At 44.8% G+C, this 24,880-nt stretch overlaps 2 protein-coding genes across 11 annotated transcripts in view; one reads left to right on the top strand and one right to left on the bottom strand.

The window, feature by feature from the left end:
• DENND4A (DENN domain containing 4A) overlaps positions 1-4,725 on the top strand; it is a 139,224-nt gene extending 134,499 nt beyond the window's left edge. For all 7 annotated transcript variants that reach the window (XM_072809198.1, XM_072809204.1, XM_072809203.1 and 4 more), the window contains one exon: positions 1,760-4,725. In XM_072809198.1, the coding sequence (XP_072665299.1) occupies positions 1,760-1,896 (137 nt within the window). In that variant the 3' untranslated portion in view covers positions 1,897-4,725. The remainder of the gene's footprint in view (positions 1-1,759) is intronic.
• Positions 4,726-4,841: 116 nt separating this feature from the next.
• The window catches only part of SLC24A1 (solute carrier family 24 member 1), a 30,825-nt gene continuing 10,786 nt past the window's right edge, over positions 4,842-24,880 (bottom strand). Inside the window, exons 2-10 of one of the 4 annotated variants that reach the window (XM_072809205.1) lie at positions 21,921-21,978; positions 20,504-20,614; positions 16,743-16,826; positions 15,543-15,634; positions 12,447-12,510; positions 11,812-12,335; positions 10,967-11,056; positions 9,729-9,895; positions 4,842-8,732 (exon numbers count right to left, since the gene is read on the bottom strand). In XM_072809205.1, coding sequence (XP_072665306.1) covers positions 8,483-8,732; positions 9,729-9,895; positions 10,967-11,056; positions 11,812-12,335; positions 12,447-12,510; positions 15,543-15,634; positions 16,743-16,826; positions 20,504-20,614; positions 21,921-21,978 — 1,440 coding nt within the window. In that variant the 3' untranslated portion in view covers positions 4,842-8,482. The remainder of the gene's footprint in view (positions 8,733-9,728; positions 9,896-10,966; positions 11,057-11,811; positions 12,336-12,446; positions 12,511-15,542; positions 15,635-16,742; positions 16,827-20,503; positions 20,615-21,920; positions 21,979-24,880) is intronic. The other 3 variants (XM_072809206.1, XM_072809207.1, XM_072809208.1) reach the window with 3 other exon arrangements.

The following is a 24,880-nucleotide window of genomic DNA, read 5'->3' as shown; positions in this document are numbered from 1 at the left end:
ATTTAAATTTTTTGCATCAAAAGATGATATCAGCAGTGTAAAAAGGCAACCCACAGAGTAGAAGAAAATACTTGCAAGTTGTATATCTGGTTAAGGGATTAATATCCAGAATAGAATTTTTTAAACTTCTAAAACTTAACAAAAAAAAAAGCCAATTCAAAATGGGCAAAGAACTTGAATAGACATTTCTCCAGAGAAGATATACAAATGGCCAATAAGCACATGAAGGATGCTCAACATCACTAATTATTAAGGAAATGCAAATCAAAACTATATTGGGGTTCTACTTCACACCATGATGCTGGCTCCTATGGAAAAAAAATAAGTATTTGTAAGGATATAGAAAATTGGAACCCTTGTACATTATTATTGAGAATGTCAAATGGTACAGCTGCTGTGGAAAACAATATGGCAATTCCCTTAAAAAGTTAAAAATAGGGGGTGCCTGGGTGACTCGGTTAAGTGTCTGCCTTCTGTTCGGGTTGTGATCCCAGGGTTCTAGGATCAGCCCCATGTCAGTCAGGTTCCTTGGTCAGTGGGGAGCCTGCTTTTCTCTCTCCCTCTGCCTGCTGCTCCTCCTGCTTGTGCTCGCTCTCTATATATATATCAAATGAATATATACAGTCTTTTTTTTTAGATTTTATTTATTTATTCATGAGAAACACAGAGACAGAGAGAGGCAGAGACTCAGGTAGAGGGAGGAGCAGGCTTCATGCAGGGAGCCCGATGGGGGACTCAATCCCAGAACTCCAGGATCACATCCTAAGCCGAAGGCAGACACTTAACTGCTGAGCTACCCAGGTGTCCCTACATACAGTCTTTAAAGAAAAACAGAATTTGGAAGAGATATTTGTACATCAGTGTTTACAGCAGTATTATTCATAATAGCTAAAATATGGAAACAATCCAGGTGTTCATTGAAGGATGAATGAACAAGCAAAATGTGCTCTAATACATACAGTGAAATATTATTCAGCCTTAAAAAAGAAGGAACTTCTGGCATATACTACAACATGGATGAACCTTAAGGACATTAGGTTAAGTGAAATAAGCTAATCACAAAAAGACAAATACTGTAGGATTCCACTTAAGAGGCACTTAATAGTTAAAATCACGGAGTCAGAAATAGAATGGTGGTTGATGGTGGAGGGTAGAATGGAGAATTATTGTTTAATGGGTATAGGATTTCAGTTTTGTATGAGGAAAGGAGTTATGGATGGTGGTGATGGTCTGTAATGCCAACGAACTATAAAATTGGGTAGGATGATAATTTTTATATGTATTTTACCACAACTTTAAAACTTGGGAAAAAAGACTCTTAAAAAGAAGATATCTTACAACTTTAAATTTCAATGGTCTTTATAATCTAGCTCTAAAATGCTAAGGATTGGGACTCCAGGTGGTTCAGTGGTTGGGTGTCTGCCTTCGACTCAGGGCATCATCCCAGAGTCCCAGGATCGAGGTCCACATCGGGCTCCCTGCGTGGAGCGTGCTTCTCCCTCTGCCTGAGTCTCTTCCTCTCTGTCTCTCTGTCTGCCATGAATAAATAAATGAATAAAATCCTAATAAATAAAATGCTAAGGATTTTAAGGTCCCTGTTTGAGCTCTGAACTCCTGTAGTCATTTAGTTGGCAGAAACGACCTAGAGATTGTTTCTTGGCCTCTGATTTTATAGTTCTGTAATATTACAAAAACTTGATTGTTGTTAATATCGAGTATAAATTGCTGAATGCCCTTCTTTCCTTATGAACTTTTGCAGATGCATTTGATAAAGAATACAAGATGGCATACGATCGTCTCACACCTAGTCAAGTCAAGAGTACACACAACTGTGATAGACCACCAAGTACAGGGGTGATGGAATGTCGAAAAACCTTTGGAGAACCTTATCTTTAAAATACGCACGTGTGTGTATATTTTCAATATGTATTATATAGTCCATGTATAAAATAACACTTAAAGACCCTAAACTCTTTTTCTTCAATTTTTGAAAATGCATTTGTAAATGGTTCAAAAGTCCAGATAGTGTATGTACAGAATGTTTTCAAAAGAGAAGAGTGACAAGTGAGGAAAGAGCCATTTTGTTTCCCGTTTCTTTTTTTTTTTCTTTACTTCTTCCATAACAAGTAATTAAGTATTTTTGTGACAAGGAAATCCCTGAACAAAATTACTTCTCAAAATAAGACAGTAGTTTCATGGTTTCTCTTGGAAGAGACACACTGAAAAATCGTGTATGGAACTTAAACAAATGTAAGATCAAAGTATTTCCTGTTTTCATAGACTATTCAAATGTTTTGACCATGAAGTTGTATTATACATATTTTAAATTGTTTATAGTAAGTTGATATTTTTTTAATTTTTAAACAATATAACAAACAAAATGAACTTAAACTTATGAAGCAAGCAGTTAAGTGCTTATTTTCCTTGTCTGCTGCTATTTGAAGTAATTAGTTCAGCTGCAGATCTCTATATGTATATCTATCAATCTCTATATATATATTTTTTATTACTTGGGGGAATGATTCAAATGTCAGTGCTAGTGTCAGTGTTGTGCTAGGATTGCATGTTAGTACCACTGATCCTGACTGCAGTGAATGAATGAAAGCAAAGGTGTGCACTGCCCAGACTGACTCATTGAGCCTTGTGGGAGGAGAGCTGGAGAGGTTCCAAGTCTGCTTCTGCAAAATCAGGTTCAATATACTACGATTTGAAAATTTTCTCTATCACTAACAGATGCATACAGTACACAGGGATAGCTTACAAAGCCAAATATCAATTTAAATTTTAATATTCTACATGAACATTTACTTTGGAAAATATGTCAAACAACTTATTCCAAATTTTACCCTTATTTTAATATCTAAAATATTGGGTATGATGCAGGTTATGTCATATTTATCTGGAATATGACCTACCAGAGTATTGTTATTATATATATATATAATATATATACATATATATAAATATTCAAAATATTTTTTCAAAAGTAGAAAAATTATAACTCTCAAAGTACAGCCAGATAGAATTTCCCATATTGAGGAACATGGCTTTTTCAGTAAGCCTTCAGAATCTGAAGTGTATGGAATCTAAAACCCAGAAATATCCAGAAATCAGACAATAAATTGAATGTTTAAGTACCAAGAGTATTAAAGAGACTCTAAAAAAAATATTTTTAGTCCCCTTATTTCAAAACTTAGTTTTCTTTGGGTAATTTCTGATAAAAAGTATTCTTTGACTATTAGAATTATAGATTGTCAATATGTGTGTGTGCATGGTTACACACATTGTCATGAATGAATTCTCTAGACAATTTCAAAGAAGAAGGAAAGGGATGGTTCCAAATTTGGTGTGTAAAGCCAGTAGAGTCCAGGACACTTGTACTGGGGATATCTGAGACTTCGAATCAATTTAGCTACAGAAAAACTACCTTTTAAGTTCACACCATTAGTGAATAGCATCAAGCTGACACATTTCACAGCTTTCTACCTGGGGAAGTAATGGGGAGAGTTTACAAATGTGAAATTTTGGTTTGAATTAGTTTGGAGCTGAACTTGCTTACTTGAAAAATCTGGTGCTATGCACATATATATGCCTTTCCTTTGTAAATACAACTCCAGTCTTCTCCTTTATAATTCATATCCAAGTTTCACAGTCTAATGGAGTCTTTTGTTCCCTAAATCACTTGAAAATTGTCAAATGAGACTTTGGCATTGGCAACAAATATCCTTCCAAATAGGGTTCTGGGGTTCTATTTTGGTTTTTTTGTTGTTGTGTGTTTTCTTCCCTTATAAGAACAGCTTTCACTGCTTGTGTTTAACACAAAATATATGTAAGAATTATAGTTGTTTGATTTCAAATATCTGACCAAGAAAAGTGAGGTAAAGCCTATTCTTTATGGTTCAAACTCATATGGAAAAGTGAGTTTAATTTTTATCTCCTCCCTCACACACATACAAAGTTTTGTTTCTGCTTTTGGTTGGGTTTTATTTCCCCTACTTTAAATCCCCAGGGAATATTATTTGTACAAATTTAGTGTTTAAAAATAAAACCGAAAACATGAATAGAAAGTGGTAAGCCCTGCTCGAAAGAAAATTAACATCTAGATCATCCTTTAAAATAATTCTATACAAACTTTTCTTCAATTTTCTCTCTGTTGAGGATACATTTTGAAGAATCATGGCCAATTGTGTTGGAGAGAAATACATTTTTGCTACATTATGTGTCTCTTGTTTTCTTACTCTTAGTTTTGTTTATACATTTAACAGTTGAAAATAAACCATGCTGTGTCCTGGTATAACTTGTTTACTACTTCCTCCCATGGTGTTTTGAATGTCATACATTTGTATTTTGTATTTTAATATTCAGCTTTTCCTCCTACTGCCAGATGGGGGAATTATGCAGTCTATTCATATTCTGATTTTTTGTCTTTTCCATTCCCTGATATTTTGGGGGGACAAGGGTGCTTTAAAACTCTAAAACTACCAGTTTATTTTATTTAAGTTTTTCTTATATGTTTTTACATTTTTGTATATGGCCCCAGAAAATGTTGGTTCAGCATTTTAGGTGATAAATACTTATTTTACTTTATGCTGGTAATTACTATGATACTTTAATGCAACTCGCAAGTGTTAGCCTGGTGTATGTACAGAGAAGGCGGTTATATTGTATTTCTAAATACTGTTGTAAGCATATGGTTAGAAGATACCAGTTTGTATGGTAATGTGAGATGGCTCGGTTTTATTTTGATTTTTCCTACTAGAACTTAAAAGCTGCTATTAGGCACTTCATTTCAAAGCAGAAAGGGAAAGGACGGGCTGCCTCTTTAGGAGAGCCCTGGGTCCCCTTGGGCGCTAGAGCTAGCCTGCTTTGCCCTTCCTGTTTGAGACTAAGTTTTCTTTCAGAATTGCATTCACTGGCAGCTGCATACCAGTTTACCTTAATATTCTCAGACGTATTCTCTTCTTATCCCTTTATACTGGCCTCTTCCTCTGGCTTCAAAGCAAGTACATCTTCTGGCTGAATTATTTTTGTTTACAAAAATTAGCAGGCACAAATTAATATAAGAATTTGTCTCTTACACAAAAAGCCTGTGTGCATGTGCTTATTCTCCAAGATGGTAGCAGACTCTACTGATGAAGTCTCTATGGCCTTTCTACAGTTGCTGTCATTTGCATGGCTCCCTCTTTTTGTCTGTATAGATTTTTTTCAGACGTTGTCCTGTGATAAAACCCCTGGAGCAACTGACAGAATTTTCTGTAAAGGAAATTTTTCAGGTTTTGCCTGCTTATCACACTGAAGGGCCTGAAGACCAAAGACGGGCCTTAGGCTATGAAGGCAGCCTTAGGCCGGGGTGTCCTGCTCGGCTCTAGTGACCCCTATTCCCCACCCCCACCCCCCACCCCCGGTAGAGACAGCCCTGATCAGAAGTCCTCTCTGCACCTTCCATAACGGCCAGTCCCAAAACATATTGCACTTGGAGGATTGGGAGGGGACTCTCCCACAAAAAAGGATCCCAAGGGTATTCTTTGTCAAGGAAGGCCAGCCTGTTCTTCAAATGTATCTACCAGTCTGTGCCCTCAATACTACATTCCAGTTCCTGCTCCCTTAGGTATTCAATCTTTAAATAAAGGTAATGATGTTATAGACAGTGTCATAAAAGTCCGAGCCTATAATTTTGATAAAAATATTTTTAGATCTATTGACGGAAGCAACCATTTAACCATGTAAACATTTAAACAGAACATCACTTTTCAAAAATTTGGAAGGAATCTTTTTTTTTTTTCAGTTCTATATAGAAGAACCTTAACCCATTAAATCAGGAAGACGTTCACATTTTTAGAAATTTGGCCCAAATCCATTACCAGGATCATCAAGGAAAATACGACTGCGGGAGGGATGAAACCATCATTTGTGCAGCCACTGTCCACCAACTGAGATATCCAGCGGGACAGTTCAGGCATCCTAGGCTGAATGAGTGACCCAGCATTTGTCCCATGTGACTAGATAGGTCACTTCACTTATCAAATGAGAGAACCATCTCACCATTATCTTGACATTTTTAGATGATTCTTCACCCTACAACAGCACAATTTTAATAAGTTATAGATTTATAAACATATAACAAAAAAATTTCATTTCCAAGCATAACAAATTTGTTACATATGTAACAAAAGTTACATAGTTTTCCATCTCCCTGAAGCCTCCTTTCTCCCTCCCACCCCAGTGACTTCTTACTCATCCATCAAGACCCAGCTTTCATTTCACTTGACTCTTTCTGTAACAGTGTTAAGTGATCAGACCTTCCTCTCTAAGGAAAGCAAAATACCAGACATCCAGCAAACTGATGGGAATAGGTAGGATGTTAGATCCTTAGAGTTGACCTTAATCATGAAATGGCTGTCCAGCACTTTCTTGTGACAAAATGTTTCACTGTCCAGTACTCCTCATCAGTCATTCTGGGGAAAAGCCTCAGATCCCAGGCTATCAGGCAACGTCCCTGAGGCTAGATGGAATTGGCTGCAGAAGCCCAGAGTTTGGCATTGGGGCCAAACTCCCTTCTGTCTCATTCCCTCCTCCTGTTCTTGGACCATGCCATATGGAGACCAGGTAACACAGCAGCAGCAATGAGGATAACTAAGAATATGGAATGTGAACGTGATCCGTAGTTTTCTTGAGCATTCTGACCAAGTGACCTAAAGGTGTAGATGAACTCATCCATGTTTGGAAAATAAAATACCATTGGGACTCACAATTTATTGAAATTTAATAAAAGTCATTTCCAAAGAATGTGAATCCTGGGGCAGGGAGATCATTAATTAATCAGCCCATCATAAGAGATGGATTATGGACTAAAGTATTTCGAACATAGCCCTTCAACACCAAAATGTTTGATTTGACTTTTTTTACATCACATCTGTCCTGCTATCTAGTCTTCAATGAGTCTTCTCGTGTTTGTAATTAAAGCCATATTCACCATCATAATCTATAGTCACCTGAGCTCCTTTTGCTCTGAAACCAGACATAGCACTATTTCATTTCTAATATGTCCCTAAACTCAATGCTAGTATGAGCAGCAAGCTGTGGTATTTAATATACAAGCACTTCAAATTGCATATATAATATTTAAATAACCACACAATTTTTTAAAACACAGTAGTCTTTTACACTAGCTATTGGAAGCAGTGATACTCTTTCTCACCATGTTGTCATCATGTTAAGAATTTTTGGAATTTCGGGATGCCTGAGTGGCTCAGTGGTTGAGCATCTGCCTTTGGCTCAGGGTGTGATCCCAAGGTCCCGGGATCGAGTCCCACATCGGGCTCCCTGCATGGAGCCTGCCCCTCCTTCTGCCTCTCTCTGTGTGTTTCTCATGAATAAATAAAATATAAAAAAAAAAAAAGAATTTGGAATTTCTCCTTTGTAACTTCCTGGAGATCCACTTCTAAGCCACACAGGAAATCAGTCTTCTTGCTTTATAATCCTTTCTAGGTTGACACACAAAAATAGCATTACCCCACTGGATCTCTTACTTTATAAACCAGATTTAGTGCTACTGATTTTGGATTCTTTTTAAAATTACTCCTTTTCTTACTAGTAGCAGCTGTCACTGTTAGGTGAGAAGATGCTGGAGAAGCCAGGGCAGCTTTGTATGACTGTTTAATCCTTTACGGTGACAGCTTGATGGAGACAACACTAACTTGGATTTTCTAGTAAGTACATATGTTTAAATAGAACTTATTTCCTTCCCTAATATCTCCTTCACTTCCAATTCAAGGGCGATTATAAGTTTTAATTTCTGGGGCTACTTTTTTAATTTCAGTTTTCAGAAATGCAGCTATAAGAGCTAAGGTAGTCCTTTTAAACTATAAAATATTGGTACACATTTGTCTGGACTACAGTGTGTAATGATAATTGATTCCTGTTATACTTTTTTTTTCTAGTCTTAGCTCCTTAAACCCACAGATAACTGGACCTGTAATGTTTACAAACCTGATAAAACCTCCTGTTTTAAACAGAAAAAGAGGGGACAGCAAATTGCAGCATGTTCTTGGGCCAGGGAGGGGGGTATAGACCACATCTGCATCTTTGGATCGGCAGCCCTTCAGGAATGATCAGGGAACTGCGAGCATGGGAACTTGTCTTACTGCTATTGTGAGCATCCCAGCCCTCACCCCCAAGTTAGCGCTCATTCAGAAAACCCTCTGACTCCATAGGTCCTTCTCCTGGCCTCCACATGATGGCTGCTGACGTCACTCAGGGGTAGGAACGCCATCCCTCCGGAGGTGAGATTCTTAAGCCACAACGAGCTGCAGGGGTTTCAAGGATAATGTTCAGTCCCAGATCACATGCCTATCAGAGGCTCTTGGCCACTCTGGTCACTCTCCTGGACCATGTTCATTCTTTAATTAATGTAACAAGAAGTACAGTAGCTTCTGGCATGGTTTCCTGATCCATGTCCGTTGTGAGCAACAGTGACTCTGACTCAGACAGACACAGGACAGGAAATGATTCGATCTTCTAACATCACGCTGATTATCAAGAATACAAAGTAAAGGAGGAACATCGTGAAGCCCAAAATCTTGTTCATTCTCCATTTGCACGATGCAATTGAAGAGATCACAAACAAGAGCATGAGAAAAAGCAAAACAATTGCACAAAACAAGCCATTGCTGCTGACTGGAACTGGCTGTAATCCATTGAGGAGAGAGAAAAGCAACCAAGGAACAGGCAGGCTGCAAGATTGAAGAAATAATGTAAACATTCTTAATTTATAACATAACAATCCCATATACATGATAATAATCCCACACACATAAACAGAATTTTACAATTTACAAAGCATTTTTACACACACACACAAGCCTACCAAATAGAAGAGAAAATATCAGCCCCATTTCACAGATGATGAAACTAAAGTTAAGGGAAATTGAAATTACATGCCCAAGGACTCACAATAACTAGAAGACCCTAAATTAGGACTGAAATTTTCTGAGTCCAAGTGGGGTTTTTTCCCTTCATAATTCATGATCTGTGTATGAGGAATCTCAGTGGGTTGATGTGTGACTCTTTAATCTCTCAATTTTTATGATAAATCCCATCTCAGGCTAACATGTCTTTAAATTCTTTATGGATGAGGGCTCTCCTGTGTTCCACCTCCCCCCCTCCATACACACACATACACAAATTCAAATTAAAGAAACCAAAGCCACCATCCAAATCTGAGATAGGCCTATGGAAATGAAAACAGTCCAGAGGTTCTGCTCGGACCAGTTGGGAGGAGGCAGTAAGAGAATGGGTACAGGAAGATGCAGCATTTGCATGTTTAGACAAAATGCTTTTAGAGCCTCTAAGCTGGCAGGAGTCCAAATGCAAAGGGCAGAAATATCAGGAAGCGAAATTGAGTCATTGCTCCTTCTAACCCCACATGTACACCGTGGAGGTCAGTGAACAGAGCATTTGACTGTTTTTGGTAATGAATTTGATGGACTTTGTTTTTCAATTCATCTATAAATTCTACTCAGTTACCTTTCAGGCAGCATTTTTGTCCTATTATCCCATTTGGCTGTGATGAATGAAGGGAGGATATTTTGCTGCCTTGTAGACACTAATAACGTAAATGCCCTTTTATTCCATGTATAAATAATGAAGCAGAAAAACCAGTGAACGGAACCAACACAGTGTTTTCCAGTCATGTTCAATATGCCTTGGGAAACAACTTTGCCACTCACCCCACAGTGATATCAAATATGTTACTGCCCACAGAGCTTGACACAGCCATGTCTCCCAGGCCTTTCCGCGCAACAATCACACTGGTGATGAGGTCAGGAATGGATGTGCCTGCTGCTAGGATCGTCAAACCCATAATCTCTTCAGAAATCCCTACTGTTTCACCAACCTGGTAAAAAAGTAACAGTGATGAGAAACCATGGCAATGTCAAGGGGGACATCTGAGGCTCTCCAAAGCACCAACCACATGCTATTTTGTGCAAACCCAACACCTTTTCCCCCCCAAGCTCAGCACACTCCTTTAAGCCTGGGAGAAATGGACCACCCAGAGAAAGAGCAGGGCCCCTGCTCAAGGCTTCAGGGCATGATGGAGTTCTTGTCCAAATCGGACCACAAGTCTATCTCTTTTTTATTTTTTTTTTTTATTTATTTATGACAGTCACACAGAGAGAGAGAGAGAGAGAGAGAGGCAGAGACACAGGCAGAGGGAGAAGCAGGCTCCATGCACCGGGAGCCCGACATGGGATTCAATCCCAGGTCTCCAGGATCGCAACCTGGGCCAAAGGCAGGCGCCAAACCGCTGCGCCACCCAGGGATCCCCACAAGTCTATCTCTAATACCACCTCTCACTGTCATGCCAACTACAACCATCTCCACCTTTCCAAAAGAACTACTCCTCCAAAGATCTGTCCATATCATGTGTCCATTTCCAGAACCATAGACGCCTGCTATGTGCCAGGAACTAAGTTAGAGGCTGGAGATAGAAGAACGAGCACAACAGTGACCCTATTCCCAGGCTAGTGAAGGGGAAAAGCTCATACCCAAAACCCCCAGGTAGAACAGAAAAGCCAGGGGAACTCAGAGGAAGGCTGACTAGATGCCCAAGAGGAGGCAAAACTGAGTCTGCTCTCATGAGTATGCATAGTGTCACCAGGTGGAGAGAACAAGGGCAAGCATCACAGAGCCCAGAATAAGGCTAATAAGCAACACAGTCAGCTGGGTCCGACAGCGAAGGGCCTTCTGTGTCAGGCTGCAATATGACTGTAAGACAAGAGCCACACTTGAAAATTCCACACTCAATGGAATAAAAAGTCAACTTGTGAGCCTTTACAAGCAATACAGAAACTACAAATTCACTTGAGCCTCACCACCACCTGGGTACTGGACATTCACCCTGAAGGGGGAAAAAAGTGTCCTTGGGCCCCACGGATGAAGGATTTAGTTCCCACTGTTCACTCACCTGGTGAGCCCACCATACCATCAGGTATGAGAACATGGCTATCCACACGATGGATCCCAGGAAGGTGACAACAAAAAACTTCCTAGACTCCTGTTTGCAAGTGTGAAAAGGAAGAGAAAGAAGTTGCAGAGACTAAAGGTCTTTGGCCCTTCAGAGGGAGCCCCAGAAGCAGTGATGGGATCTGCCAGGGAAGTGATGGAAAGGGTCTGGAGACGTGTCTGCTGAGGTCATGATCTCCAGTGAGGACCCTGAGATGGCTGGGGTAGGAAGAGGTTGGCGGCCTAAAGGGAGTCCGACCAGCAGGGCATTCAGCAGATATCAAACTGAAGACAGCTATTTGCTTTCCCTAGAACCACACTGGTCTAGGTGTTAGGTGTGGATTCTACAACCACCCCCAACCCCATCTCTGGCCCTACCCACCTCCGGACCTCGAGATAGAGTATGGATGGCCTTTGGGTAGAGTATATTATCAGAGCTTTTCCTATAAATGAGAATGCTGGGTAGAAATAGTACTTTCCCCCTAGGCTTTCAGAATATCCCTGTGACATATGGGGAGCAGGGGGCTTGGCATCATTCCCATATTAAAATCAAGAAACTGACAATAGAGGTTAAAGGACTACTTCACCTGCTTATAGTGATGGAAATAAGCACATTTTAGGGCCTCCCAAGTCCACCGGGATGTCCCCTCGGGGCATGGTCCCTTCTGGAGCTGCAAGGTGCGTCCCAGATACTCTCTGTAGCTGAGCCCTGCCAAGCTGAGTTGTCCTGTCCTCCCACCTCTTGAGTGGGAGTGCCTAGAGACTCCACAGACCCCCGCCCCCAGGGCCACCGCTGGGCAAACTCACCAGCCTCCGGACGTCAGGCACTGTGAGCCACAGCGGGAACACAATGGGCAGGAGGAACAGGTAGATGGCCTGCTTCTGCCTGGTCTCGGGCCACTCCAGGGACAAAGGCTCCTCATTGGCCTCCTCTTCTTCCTCGTCCTCCTCCTCGTCCTCCTCCTCCTCCTCCTCGCCCTCCTCATCGTCCTCCTCCTCTTCCTCCTCTTCATCTTCACTGCCATCTTCTTTACCTCCCCCTTCACCATCTTTACCTTTCTCATCACCTTGGGCTTCACCTTGACTTTCAGCATTGAATTCCTGCTCTTCATTTTCATCCTCATCAACTTTCATTTCACCGTCTTCTGCTTGGAGTTCACCTTCACCTTCATCAGTTCCTTTTTTTTCTGCTTGGAGTTCACCTTCACTGTCACAATCAGCAACGTCTTTTCCTTCTTCGATTTCACCCTCAGGTTCACCTTCTCCCGCTTCAATTTCACCCTCAGGTTCATCTTCTCCTGCTTCAATTTCACCTTCAGGTTCACCTTCTCCTGCTTCTGCTTTGATTTCATCTTCATGCTCACCTTCTCCTTCTCCTGCTTTGATTTCACCTTCACCTTCCAGTTGAGTTTCACCTCTACCTTGTCCATTTTCACCTCCACCAGGAGCTTCCACCTCTTCACCTATCACTTCACCTGTGCTCTCAGCTCCAGCCACCTCTCCTTCCTGCAATTCAAAGCCAATAGATTAGTGTGTAATAACTGCTCTGCTTGTTTTCCTTTCCAGTTTTTCCCCCATTTTTGTTGTTGTTCTCGGAAAGAATCTAAAAACCTGAGTATGTGGAGGAAACTAGTGCAATCCTTCAGCAAAATTCCCTTCCTAGCATTCCCACCTGGTGGTTGTCCTGTCTTTATCTGATCATTTTTCAGGGATGAAAAACTCACCACATCAGGTGGCTTCTGCATCCTGACAACTCTGATTAAAGTCCATATTCATAATAAGGTTCTACCCTCTATGTATAGTTTGACTCTTTGGAGCCACACAGAACAAAGCTAATCACCCTTCCACAAGACTGCGTTTTTCCCCATGGATCAGAGATTCCCAGATTTTTCCATCTTTCCATGCTATGCCCTGAAGCCTCCTCCCCATGTTGGTGAACTTATTCTAGTTAGATTACACCCCATGAGGAAGCTTTGAAAGCAACACAAAACACCACACAGAGTAGGATTATCACCTCCTTTTCTTAGATACCTGTTTCTATTAGTGTTGCCTAGTATGGCATATCTTTTGGTGGATACATTGCTAAGTCTACTAAAACTTCTAAGTTGTCATATTACCTTTTATGTATAAAATGATGATGATAATACCTACTTATGGAGTGTTTTTATGTGCCAGGCACCATGCTAAATGGCTTAAATAATAATAATAATAGCTAGCACTTAGTGCATTTCATGAGTTAATTAATTTATGATAAAGATAGAATTGAACCCATCTAATAGATGGAGAAACTAGGTTACAGAGCAGTTAAATAACTTGCCCATAGTTGGCACAATAAGTGCCAAGGGGGGTCCCAAGGCATTAAAGTTGGGCCTTGTAATACAGATAGTCCAACTCTCAGCCTCTTAACCATCAAGCTACCCTGCTTTGCAAATGCCAAAGATGAAAGAGATCTTTGGTTCTCAAAGCTGCTAGCTTGGGGACCTTAGTAGGAATACAGATTTTTAAAATAAATTAATAAAAGAAATACAGATGTCCTGGCCCCATCTGGGTCAAGTGAATTAGAAGCCAGGAGTCTATTTTAATGTGCTCACAAGTGCTCCTAATATATCCACTTGTAGACGAGGGTTTGGGAACCAAGGACTGACTCCATATACACTCTAAAGCCACTAACTCTGAGTGTCCACGGATTAGGCACGCGACTAACCTATAGCAACATGCTGAGCCAGTCAGTTGAGCAAATGACTCGGGCTGTGTGCCCATGGAGTATGTCACCTATAACAAATTTTGTGACACAGCCAACCCCTAAAGGATGCTCAGTGATTCTCAATCCTGCTGCATATTAGAATCACCTGGAGGCTTTAAAAACATTCATGCCCAAGGACCCACCCCAGATATTCTAATTTAATTAGTTGAGGGTGAGGTCTGGGCATTTTTTAAAGTTCCTCAAATTATTCTAATATGCAACCAGAGTTGTAAACCCCTGATGTAGTAATCAAATATTAATATTCATGAGGCCTGTGCTTTGAATTGGAAATGAACAACAAGAAGATTTTAGTCTGAAATAATTCCTGCACTCCCTCCTCCACCCCCATCAGGAGAGAAATCTTCCTGGAAAAGATAGTAAGTCATTTAAATCCATAAGTATGGGAGTGTCTGCCCAACCTGCCATCTTTTCTCTGAGAACTGTCACCCCTAACACCCTCTGAACGGGTGGCTCTCTTTTTCCATGTTGGAGTCAAAGCAACTCACCACTCCCTGCCACAGCTGATTGGACAAAGGCTGGATCCCTGACCTGTGACCTGGTTTGAACAAATTCTTTCTGTCTCTTCTGAGACTGGGAGCCAGTCATTGGTTGATCCCCCTGTGGACCCGAGGCCCGGCATGGTGGTTTAGGGCTACGTGTGCCAAGAAGAAAGCAATAAGAAGAAAGCAAATGAAGTCAGGCTACCAGGAGAAGCTGAGATAAAGCCTGCACACAGAGAAGGGGACATGAGGGAAAGCAAGAGAAAGAGTGAGAAGCCACTGGAGTCACAGATGCCTGCTCAGGCCTAAGTGCAGTTCTCTCTGAGACTGATCTTGCCCTTGGATTTCAGGAGATACCTCCATATTCTCTTAATCTCTTTCACTTAAGCTGGCTGTAATGGGTCTACTCAGGACACTCATGATACCATCAAGTTTAGACACTAAACCCAAAGTTGCTGGCTTTGGGATGAGATATAATTGACTGTTTCTCGGTGTCAAGCAGAAAAAAACAAACAGGGATGGAACTTGTAAACGAAATGCTTATTTACTGTCATTACTCAACCCTTACTAAGCACAGCTGTGTATGCCAGGCATTGCATTTCTCTCGTGGGAGAGACAGACAACTCAGACCTGCATCCTGCCTGCCGGAACCTCGCCACCTGCAGGAGAACTAAGAGAGGCTACTAAATAGAGTTTGGGGAAGGCAGTGCTAAGACAGAGACCCCTGAGACAGAGACCAAGTACGAAGGGCATTCGTTCATCAGATGGGGGCTATAGAGGGCCAGGGAAGCTTGATGGCAATGGAGGCATTTACAGTGGCCTGGAGGGGAAAAGGTATCCTGAGGTGGGAGGACCAAGGCCTGGAGGTAGGAAAGCGGAGACAAGGAGCCCAGTTTGGCTGGAGCGTGGTGGAAGAGGCTGCGTGGCCATAAAAGACGGTGACGATGGAACTCTGGAAGCCCTGTGGACAAACCTCAGGGGGGTCCCAAGGCATTTATCCAGCAACCCTCCCCGCTGCGTTCAGAGCTGCCTGGTCTCATTGCCCCCTAGTTTCTGACAGATCCCCTAACAGCTACTCCTCATGTTCTTACAGCGTGTGATGGTTGGCAACACATTCTCATATGTATTATCTCACTCATACTAAGCCATTAAGGGTGAATTAACTGGCCCCGTGCGAGCCTCAGAGGAATGGACCCCAAATAGTGTTTCAGACCCTCAAAAAGGAAGGATTTTTGATCAGCAAGCCCTTCCCTGGACCTCTTAGATTCTCCACCTGAGAAGAGGCCTGTGCCTACCTGACCACCAGCATCCTCTTCTTGATCTCCCTTGGCATCTGGAGCAGGCGCTGGCGTGACTGTGACCTCAGGAAGCTCGGCTGACTCCTCCTCTTAAAGGATAAACATGGAATAGGTCAGACAAGCAGGTTCTGAGAGCAGCTGCCAGAGGCTAGTGTGAGGGGCTATGGGGCTATTGGACTTGTCCCCCTCAGCATCTCAGAAAGTTTGGGGAACTTCTTGTTGATAGAAAAAGTAACATGATGTGATACAAACAGTTATTGTCCCATCCACAGAGATAGCTGCAGACAAGGGGGCAGCTGGGAGGTGGCCATCCTTGCTCCCCTGTATTCACAAACATTTCCATCCTGATCAGTGCGGCCAAGGATCCCATGAACAGCTTGGGCAACTGAGACCAGAGAGAGGGCAAAGCTCCAGCCCTCAGGGGCTGAGCCTTCCCCCTACCACCTACGTGGAGAGGATCCTGAATACTTCAAAGGCAGCCACTTGGAAGCCTTGAAATAGGACTGCAGGGAAGGGAGACTAGGAAAGCCTGGAAAGCAGGGCTTAGGAAGAGGCCCTCTCACTTCTTTGCTCTGTGGCTTTAGGCAAGTCACTTGACCTCTCAACCTGGGTCTCCTTGTCTATAAAATTGGAAAAATGGCTGTTGCTCTCCTTCCTTCCAAGGGTTGCTGGGTGCATTAGGCAGGCCTGGTGTGCTGTGCAGCACCCTCAGGGCAGTAGCTCTCTCCCTCCATCTGGGCTTGGCACATGGATGCTGTACTTCTGTATCATGGGACCTCTGGGTCCTTCCCTCCTGGGGTTGCTGGTCTCAGACCAATCCCTACCAGCACTATCCTTGTGTAGAAGTGACAGGAAAAAGAAACGGGCCAATAGAGTCTCCTTTGGGATGAGATTTGGTGAAAAAGAAATAGGACTTCAATCACACACAGACACACACACACACACATACACCAGCCTGGCCTGGCCTGGCCGGGCCCATCAGAGGGGAGTGTGCAGGGAGTCTTCCAGGACCTCCTTTAAGCCAGCAGCCCCATCAGAAAGGAAGCACGCTGGAAGAAGGCCAGAGTGCAGCACCAGATCATCGCTCCAGCTGACGGGTTCAGAGAGGCCAAGAGGCATGCCTCAGCCCCTGGCCTGAGGGAGGAAGGAAGGAGGAAGGTGGCAGGAGGAAACCCAGCGGTCTTGCCATCCTCTCACCTTCTTGTTTGTTCTCTGTGTTAGCGTGAGGCTTGGCTTTGGCCTCCTGACTCAAGCTCTCCTCCTTGTCTCTGGAGGGGCGGGCTGCAAACAAGAAAGGGAACACATCTTATCTGGGACCCTGCAGTGGGGCTGGCCAGCTGACGTGGGTGGGAAGAGGCTGGCCTGGGAGTTGTGGTCTGGATGCTGGTCCTACTAGGCTTGTTCATGCTGCCCAATCCCAAACTTTTACCTTAAATCTCCTGCATCATTACTAACTGGCTGTGATCTTAGGCAAATCACTTCCCCTATCTAATCTTATTTCCTTTCTGATAAAACGACATGGTTGGACTCAGAAGCAACAAATAAGATTTATTTCCTTTATGAGTTCTGGTCATGGCTGTTTGAGTGCTAAATTGAGGAGAATTCTGATCCAAGGTTGGTAGGAGGTTGCCATGATTGATCAGTGATGTCTGCAATGATCAGAGAATGGGCCAAAAAATGGCAAGGAGACATTTTTGCCATCCTTGGACTCCATTAACTATAAGGTCCTTAGCACCTCACTTTCTTTTTCTTTTCTTTTTTTTAGCACCTCACTTTCTATGAAGCTTTGCTATAGTTCCAGGGCCACTACTGGTGACTATGCTTATGAGACTTCCTTCTCTGGTCAGAAAGGGCAAATAGCTGACCACCAAGCTCCCAGCCACACCCTTTCTGATTCTATGTACCTGGAGTCCAAGCAGGACCTCTTTCTTTCCAGATCCCTGTGTATACACTTTGCCAGAAGCCCACAGAGCCCTGTATGTGCAGAATGGTGCTGCTGACTTCCAAACAAGAAAAATAGGGAGGGCAACCTCTTTCAACGTGATGATGTTCCAGACACCATGCAAAGTGCTTTACAGGTGTAATTCAAGGTAGGAGGCACAGAGACTGAGGTACAGGGGCTCATGAAGGTCCTCCTAACAGCTGTGTAGCCTAGGAGGGTAAGGACAATGGTGATAGAACAAAGCGGTGCCATGGAATCCATTTAGAAGTCCAGGCTTACTCTCCCCTGTGAGCGCCGGTGACTTTGGGAAGCCTGGGTACCCTCTCTAAGCCTCAGTGTCCCCCTCCAAAAAGGGAACATCATGATACCCTCAGAGCACGGATATGGGGGTCTGTGAGACAAAATTAAAACTGTTTTAACTGCTACAATTAAAAATTGCTACGTTAGCTGGGATGCTGGGACCAGAGGGCCTGGGTTTGAATCCTGGTTCTGCCGCTTGCTACCCAAGGACCTTGCTGACTGATCCGTAACTTCTCTGTACCTGTAAGATCTTACAGGGCTGTTAAAGGAATAAATAAGTTTACGCACGAAGGTGCCTAAAACAGTGCCTGGCACCTGGAAAGCACCACAGAAGCATTAGCTACAACAAGGATGAAGTGACGAGAGCGGTTGTGAACAGCTGTGCCACCCTGGGAGCAACTCTGCGGTGGCCCAGGACTCCAGAGGGTTCGAGTTAGAAGGGACACTTTAGGTGCTCCAGTCCATGACGCGGGCAGACTGGGAAGGGGCAAGGCAGGATGCCGCGGAGATCATACCCCACCTGGGTCCAGGATGGGCAAGAAAGATAAACATGGAGTGTCCTCCTTCCAGTCCAGCACTTGAACACTCAGAGTTGGTTCTGGCAGGAGGCTGCACCTGCAGAGCCAGCACTCGGGCACGCAGGCCCCTGCAAGTGTCCCGGTGGCCTCCCCAGCAGGTCCTCAGCTGTGCGGTCAGGAACCCGGCACTCCGCTGCCTCTTTCGTCCACACAACTTTAATTGCCTCCCCCCAGCATGGATGGAGCATCACGGTCTTCTGTGGAGCAACACAGAGTTGCTGTTACCACAGGAAAGCTCCCTGGGCTGCCGTTCTGGCCCTGAGAGTGGCCGCTGCCTGTAGGCTGAAAGGGCTGGCGAGAAAAACCAAGTTCCCCTGTTGCCTTCTTGCCCCTCATTACACACCCTAACCCTCATCTCCATGCCACTGAGGATAGCAGGTCCCCAGGACCTCCTTCCGTTCCTCCCTCCCTCTTTCTCGTGCATACACACACATATCCAAGGGAAACCACCAAAAAAGGCATAGGATCCTGGAGACGAGAAGGCCTTTCACAGGGTAGGTGAGAGTTCAGACCACACATCAGCTCTGTGGAAAGAGAAACATCTGGAGAGCCATTTGGAAACACAAACATGGATCTGGAAAGTCTTAGGAAGAAAGGCCTTCATCACTGCTTTGCAAGGTCCCAGCCCCTCCTGGATGGGGTCTTGGGGTGTAGAATCAGAGTTGGCTTCTCTGAGCAGGACTTCATCTCAGAGCATATCAGCAATCGTCCGCCGCAGAGGCCTTTCCACGCCTGCCTCATGTGCACACAATGTACCAAGCTCGCTTGTCTTCCCGGGGATGTCACCGGCTCCCCCATCACTTGTTTCCTCACATGGCCTTTCTGCTCTCAGCGTGGCCGGATCATCTCCTACTTAGTATCAATCTCCTCTGACCTCTGCCTGGCCTGGCCATCACATAATCCTGTTAGGGCAAGTAGGTCAGCCGTTGGTAGGCTCCTGGTCACGGCCCAGGCAGGGGCACCTGAGGTCCCATTCAGGAGAAGATCTTTCTCTTCAGGACTTTGCTAGAGTTGGTGAGTTGGCCACAAGGAGTGGCCAAGCATAACCCAGAAATACAGCTTCCTTCACTGCCCCAGGTCAGACGTCTCTGCAGTACTGATCACCCATAGGCTGCTGGTACTACGAACTCCACTCTCAAAACTCCGGGGCCACTGTTTCTCTGGGGCTGATACTTAGGAGTGGCCTCCCTCAGTGTCTGTCGAGGCTCACCCTGAAGATTTTCAAAGGAAGGTTTGATCATCTCATCTTTGTCTCTGCTTTGCCCAGTCCAATACCTTTTTAAACACCCAACAACCTAATACTGTACCTGAAGGGGATACTTCAGGGCCTGAGGAAATTCTGAGCCCACCCCCACCCCAAGATTTGTCCCTGAACAAGAAAGGTCAGTCAGGGTGCTTCCTGATGCTCAAGAGTCAGTCTCCAGTGTCATATTCAGCTCAGCCCTCGGGGGAAGGGGCCAGAAGGCAGAACTTGGTAAGGTGGGCAGTGAGAATCCCCGCTACTCCCATCATTTGTCAAGTTGGACATCAGACCCCATTTTACTTGGACCCCTCCCACCCCTGAAGTGGCCCTGGCAGCCTCTTTGGGGTTCCTAGCTGGGAAGAGGGTCAGCAGTTTTCCTAGGACTCCAGAGCTAAACACAGAGCAAAGGGAGGTACCACAGAGCTTCTGGGCTGTGGGGCCCTACAGGAGGTACCCCCAGAAGTCAGCGGGGCCCAGGCTGCCTGGCTGGAGATTCTGTGGGATCCTGGAGCCAACTTGTGGGTGATGGGCTTTCCAGGGAACTCACTGAGGGTCACCCCAACATAGACCAGAGCAGGGCACACAGCACTTATGGCCTCACTAACTCCAGGTGAACCCTTTTACAGGAGGGGGCATGGAGACAGGGAAGTCGTGGGGGTATGGATACCTAAAGACCTTAGCTCGTTGGGGCCCTCTCCTGTGGAGTCCTGTGCCTTCTCTCTCCCCTGTCTCCCAGACTGTTGACCTCACCCCCCAAGTCTCCTCTGCTCTCTATTTCCCACTCCACCCTCATCCTCCCCACTGCCTCCTAGTTTGGCAGGTCCCCGTTCTTGTCCAGCTGCGGGAGGGAAGGGGTGGACAGGAGACCACGCGGGTCCAGGGAGGCCTTGCTTACCTTCTCCCAGAGGGTCCAGGCTGTGGAGCATGAGCTGGTAGATGGTGCTGCGGATGGTGCTGTTGTGCAGAGAGGCAGAGCTGCTCCCTCGGGTCAGCACTGCTGGGAGCACTGCCGGGAGCTGAGCAGGGGAGAACCGCACAGGCCTCAGTGGGCCCCTGCCCAAGGCAGGTTAGGAGCCGCACGAACCCTGCCTCCCGCCCTTGGAGGACAAAACAGAGCCCGGGAGCCTTATCCGGGCCTCCCCTCTCCCCTCACCCCAATCAGGAGAGTTACACTGCTTGCTTCCCCGGCCTCCCCTCACTCTTCCATGACCGGCGCATTCTACATACGGAATAGTTCCCCAGTAATTCCCTCAACAGGGAGCAGTGTCCTTCCCTGAAAATACAGTCTCGTAGAAACACACTCACCCACACACCACACACAGCCCACTGTGGCCGGGTACAGCCCTTTACAGTCACGAAGCATCATCATGCCTTATCATTGCCCCAGCCCCCCATAAGCAAGGCTGTGATCCCCTTCTACAGCAAAGGAAATGAAAACTGGACGGGGCCAGGTGACTTATCCAAGGTCATGTGGGGAGGAAATGAAAGACTCAAAAGTAGCACTGGGGCCTTTTTGATCCCCAGTTGCATTCCTTTCTTTCCTACTCACAGATGTTCAAGAGACCTTCAGAGGCGCACACATACTCACATCTGTATGTGCAGGTACCCAGACGTGACACACAGAGAAACAGCATCTGATTTACAAAGGAACGTCCAAAGACAGACCAACCCGGGCTCAGGGCCCCCCTCCCCTCCCCTCCCGCAGCCCCTCCCCCCGACCCTGCCCCATCCCTCTGGAGCTGAACTCCTCTGCCATCTAGTGGCTGTGGTAACACAGCACTTCACAACAGGCCTAGGGATTTTCTTAGGATGAGGAAGATTTCATTCAGGCCCCAGCCTCTCTGCTCTAAGGTTCCCATAATTCTTCCCAAATAGCCCACCGGGCAAAGGCAACTAAGACACAGTTTTTCAGAAACCTCAGACTGCCCTGCTCCCAGTGCCCTTCCTGTGTTTCTCTTCTTTCTGGAGCATTCCAAAGCTACGGTAATTAGGCTTTTAGATCAATTATAGAAGTTGGGGCTTGGGTTCATCTAGTCCACAATCATTTAAAGATGCAAAAGCTCACACAGCAAGCTCGTGGCAGAGCAAGCAATGAGTGACAACAAGTGCCTCCTCCAAGGCGACCTTGGAGGTGACAGTCCCTCCAGCAAAGGAGCCAGCTCCGTCACTGGCTCATCCTGGCAGCATTCCCAGGAGCTTCCCAGGCCTGGACCTGGCCCAGGATCCCTGGCATCAGGGCCACAGTGCCTCAGGTATCTGTGGCTGTCCTTGAGACCCTGCGGTGTCCCCAGTTGGCAGACTCCACATGGCACCCACCTTTAGCTTCTTGTTCTCCTGTAGCTCATCCACCGCAACTGCCCCATTGCCTGGCTGCAAACAGGGACAGGAGTCACGCACGGGATGTTTGGAGTGACCCTTGCTCTCTCTCCCTCCCTACATCCCTTTCTCTCCAGGCAACCCTCAGGTGGGAACACAGAACACATCCAAAGATAACCAGGTCTCAGAAGATGTGTTACCATGTCCAAACCCCGGCCTGGCCTTTCACAGCCTGCCTTCCGCCTGCACACAGTTTCCCAGTCAAATGTGTCCCCTGCCTACACTCCAGCAACACCAACTGTCTTTCAGTCCCTCAGACATACCATCTTCTTTACCCACGTTTGGAACCCTCCTTCCCTCGCTCCCCATATTTCAGATCTCCATCTACACATCACCTTCCTCCGGGAAGCTAAGGTGTCGTCTTAGTCTCTTTTATAGATTCCTGTTCTCTTCCTCCACAGCACTTTCTTCAACTTGTTTGTATGATAACAAACATTGTTAACAAACATACAAGTAAATTAACTGCCCCACTAGCATCTTGAAGGCAGATTGTCAATTTCATTTGCCACTGTGTGTGCAGCACAAAAACACTCTTGGGCACTCAGCAAAGGTCCAATAAATATTTGTTGAATGATGCATGAATGCATCAACTTATACCCAATCCATTCCAACTCCTGGTCCCTTGTTCACACCTTTTCCCTCTGCTTCAAATGCCTTCTCCGTTCCTCCATTCCTCCATGTCTACCAGTGTTTTTAGAAAATTCAGGGTGAATTCTTGATAAAGCTCTCCTGAATGACCTATTCTACTCCCTCCCTCACTCCAACCCACTATGATACTCTCTCCTCAAAAGCTGTATAACAACAGTAAGCACATTTTGTGTTACCAAATCTGGCTCTGGGATCAAGTAAGTGCTAGTGTCCTGGGGAAGCTGCAGGGCAGCCAGCTAGGAAATGAGACAAAATCTAAGATGAAGAATCATTAAACCCACAGTACTTCTTGTCTGGACCACTGGCTTTCCATCTTACATTTACTGCTTGATAATGCCATTTGAACTTTGAAAAGAAGCATTTTTTTTTAAACTTTTAACATATGTGAATTATCAATCCAGCTAGACTCCATGTTTTTTTTTTTTTAACTTCTGATACAGGCACCCTTGTTCCCCCAACCTGTGGCATGGTGTCTTGTACACAGTAGGTGCTCACTAAAGATGAGCTGAATGAGTAGCTACTCCTATGTAGCTTCTAGTAGCTTCTATCTTCAGTCAGCTAGACAGTTACTAGCTGCCCCCAGTAACTGTCTTCGCCTCCCCCTGTTGGTCTCCAAGGCCAGAACTAGAACTCGACTTGCCTTGCTCCTGTCTCTATTTCAACTCAGAAAATTAAAAAAAAAAAAGTGCCTGAGCCAGGGCTACTCACCCTCCCATCTACCCAATTTGTTCATTCATTCATTATTTCCTGAGCACCTGCTGTTTATAGGTCAGTGTGCTAGTGCTGTTGGGACACAAAGATCTCTAGGACACAGGTTCCATGTCCAGAAAGGAATCGGGACCCATAATGACAAAGCAGAACTTGGTTCAATAAATGAGAAGCATAGATAAAGGTGCTGCGGTGGGAGGCACAAGAAGGCTTCCTGAAGTAGAGAGAATTTGAGTAAGCTTTGAAGGATGAGGGAGGTTTGAATGCTGGATATAGATCAATGAATGCAATGAATAAATGGACGGATGAACAAATGAATACGCAAAAAAATGAATGAAATAGAGCAGAAATAACCAACCTGCATATGAAGAGAGCACTGCTGATTTTCTTAACAAATCCCCTGCTCTTTCACGACAGCCCTGTAAGTCTACTGGCCTACCAACTTACTGACCCAGCCATCTCGTGGTTTATCATGTTCAACCTTCACCCAATGAGTTTTTGGAGGCAAAAAAACTGTGAGGAGCCAGGCTGCCCTTTGAAATAGCTATTTCTGTCCGCAGACGGACAGGGGAGATGGACGTTTGCCCCATTGTGCACATGCCTAATGATTTCTCTGCTATTCAGATTTACTCAAGCCAAAATACTTCTCTAGGAGTTCATCATTCTTGGCACACATCAATGTCTTCTGAGTTCAGCCTGGACTTCTAGCTCTCTGAAGCCTTTCACATTCTCTTTCTCATCCCAGACTACTAACTCCATGAAGCAGACAAGGTTAGTATTATTACTGCTTTTTGATAGGAAAATAGAGAAGCAGAAAGAGTGTGTCACTTGCCCACGCTCACAAAGACAGCATCAAGAGCTCTGATCTCCTGATCCCCATTAGAAGTATGTTGTTGCTGTTTACTAACTCATATTTCTCCCCAAGCATAAACAAGGTAATGAGGTAAAATCTCTATTCCCTAGTGGCTTTGTTTCAAATTATTGACATTTTAGGTCCATGGGCATGAATGTTTGTCTCCATTTAGATGTGGATGATGGGCCCATTTATGGGTAGCAGTTGGGGTAGGTAGGTGTTTTCAGAATATGCCCTTAGTACAAACGTATTTCACATCCACCTCTGATACCAATCCATTGCCCCTCCTCTTTCTTCAGCCTTATCACCCCGCCTTCTCCTTCTACTCTTGAAAAGGGGTTGAGGAAACCAAAGAGGATATCTTGGTGCCAGCCAAAACCCCCAGCACCCGTGATGCATCTTGATGATGTTGAGCAGGGAGATCCCTTGCAGCCATTCATGGGAACCTGTGATGGCAAATATGGTGACCTCTCAGGGGGCTTCTCCTCCTGACTTCCAATTTCTATCTCCCACTGATGTAGCAGTTAATCATTGACCTCTCCCCTTCTAGACCCTCCAAGATACATTTCCTGAACCACATTATTAGACTGTGATTTTTTTTTCACATTCATTTAACAAATATTAACTGAATCTTTGGTCTGAGTTCTGCCTTCATCTAGGTTATACTCCTAGTAGGGGACTCTTCAG

The sequence above is a fragment of the Canis lupus genome, chromosome 32 (genome assembly GCF_048164855.1).
Source record: "Canis lupus baileyi chromosome 32, mCanLup2.hap1, whole genome shotgun sequence".
Taxonomy (NCBI): Eukaryota; Metazoa; Chordata; class Mammalia; order Carnivora; family Canidae; genus Canis; species Canis lupus.
Note: the sequence above shows the minus strand (reverse complement) of the source record. Positions and strands in the feature narration are given on the sequence as shown.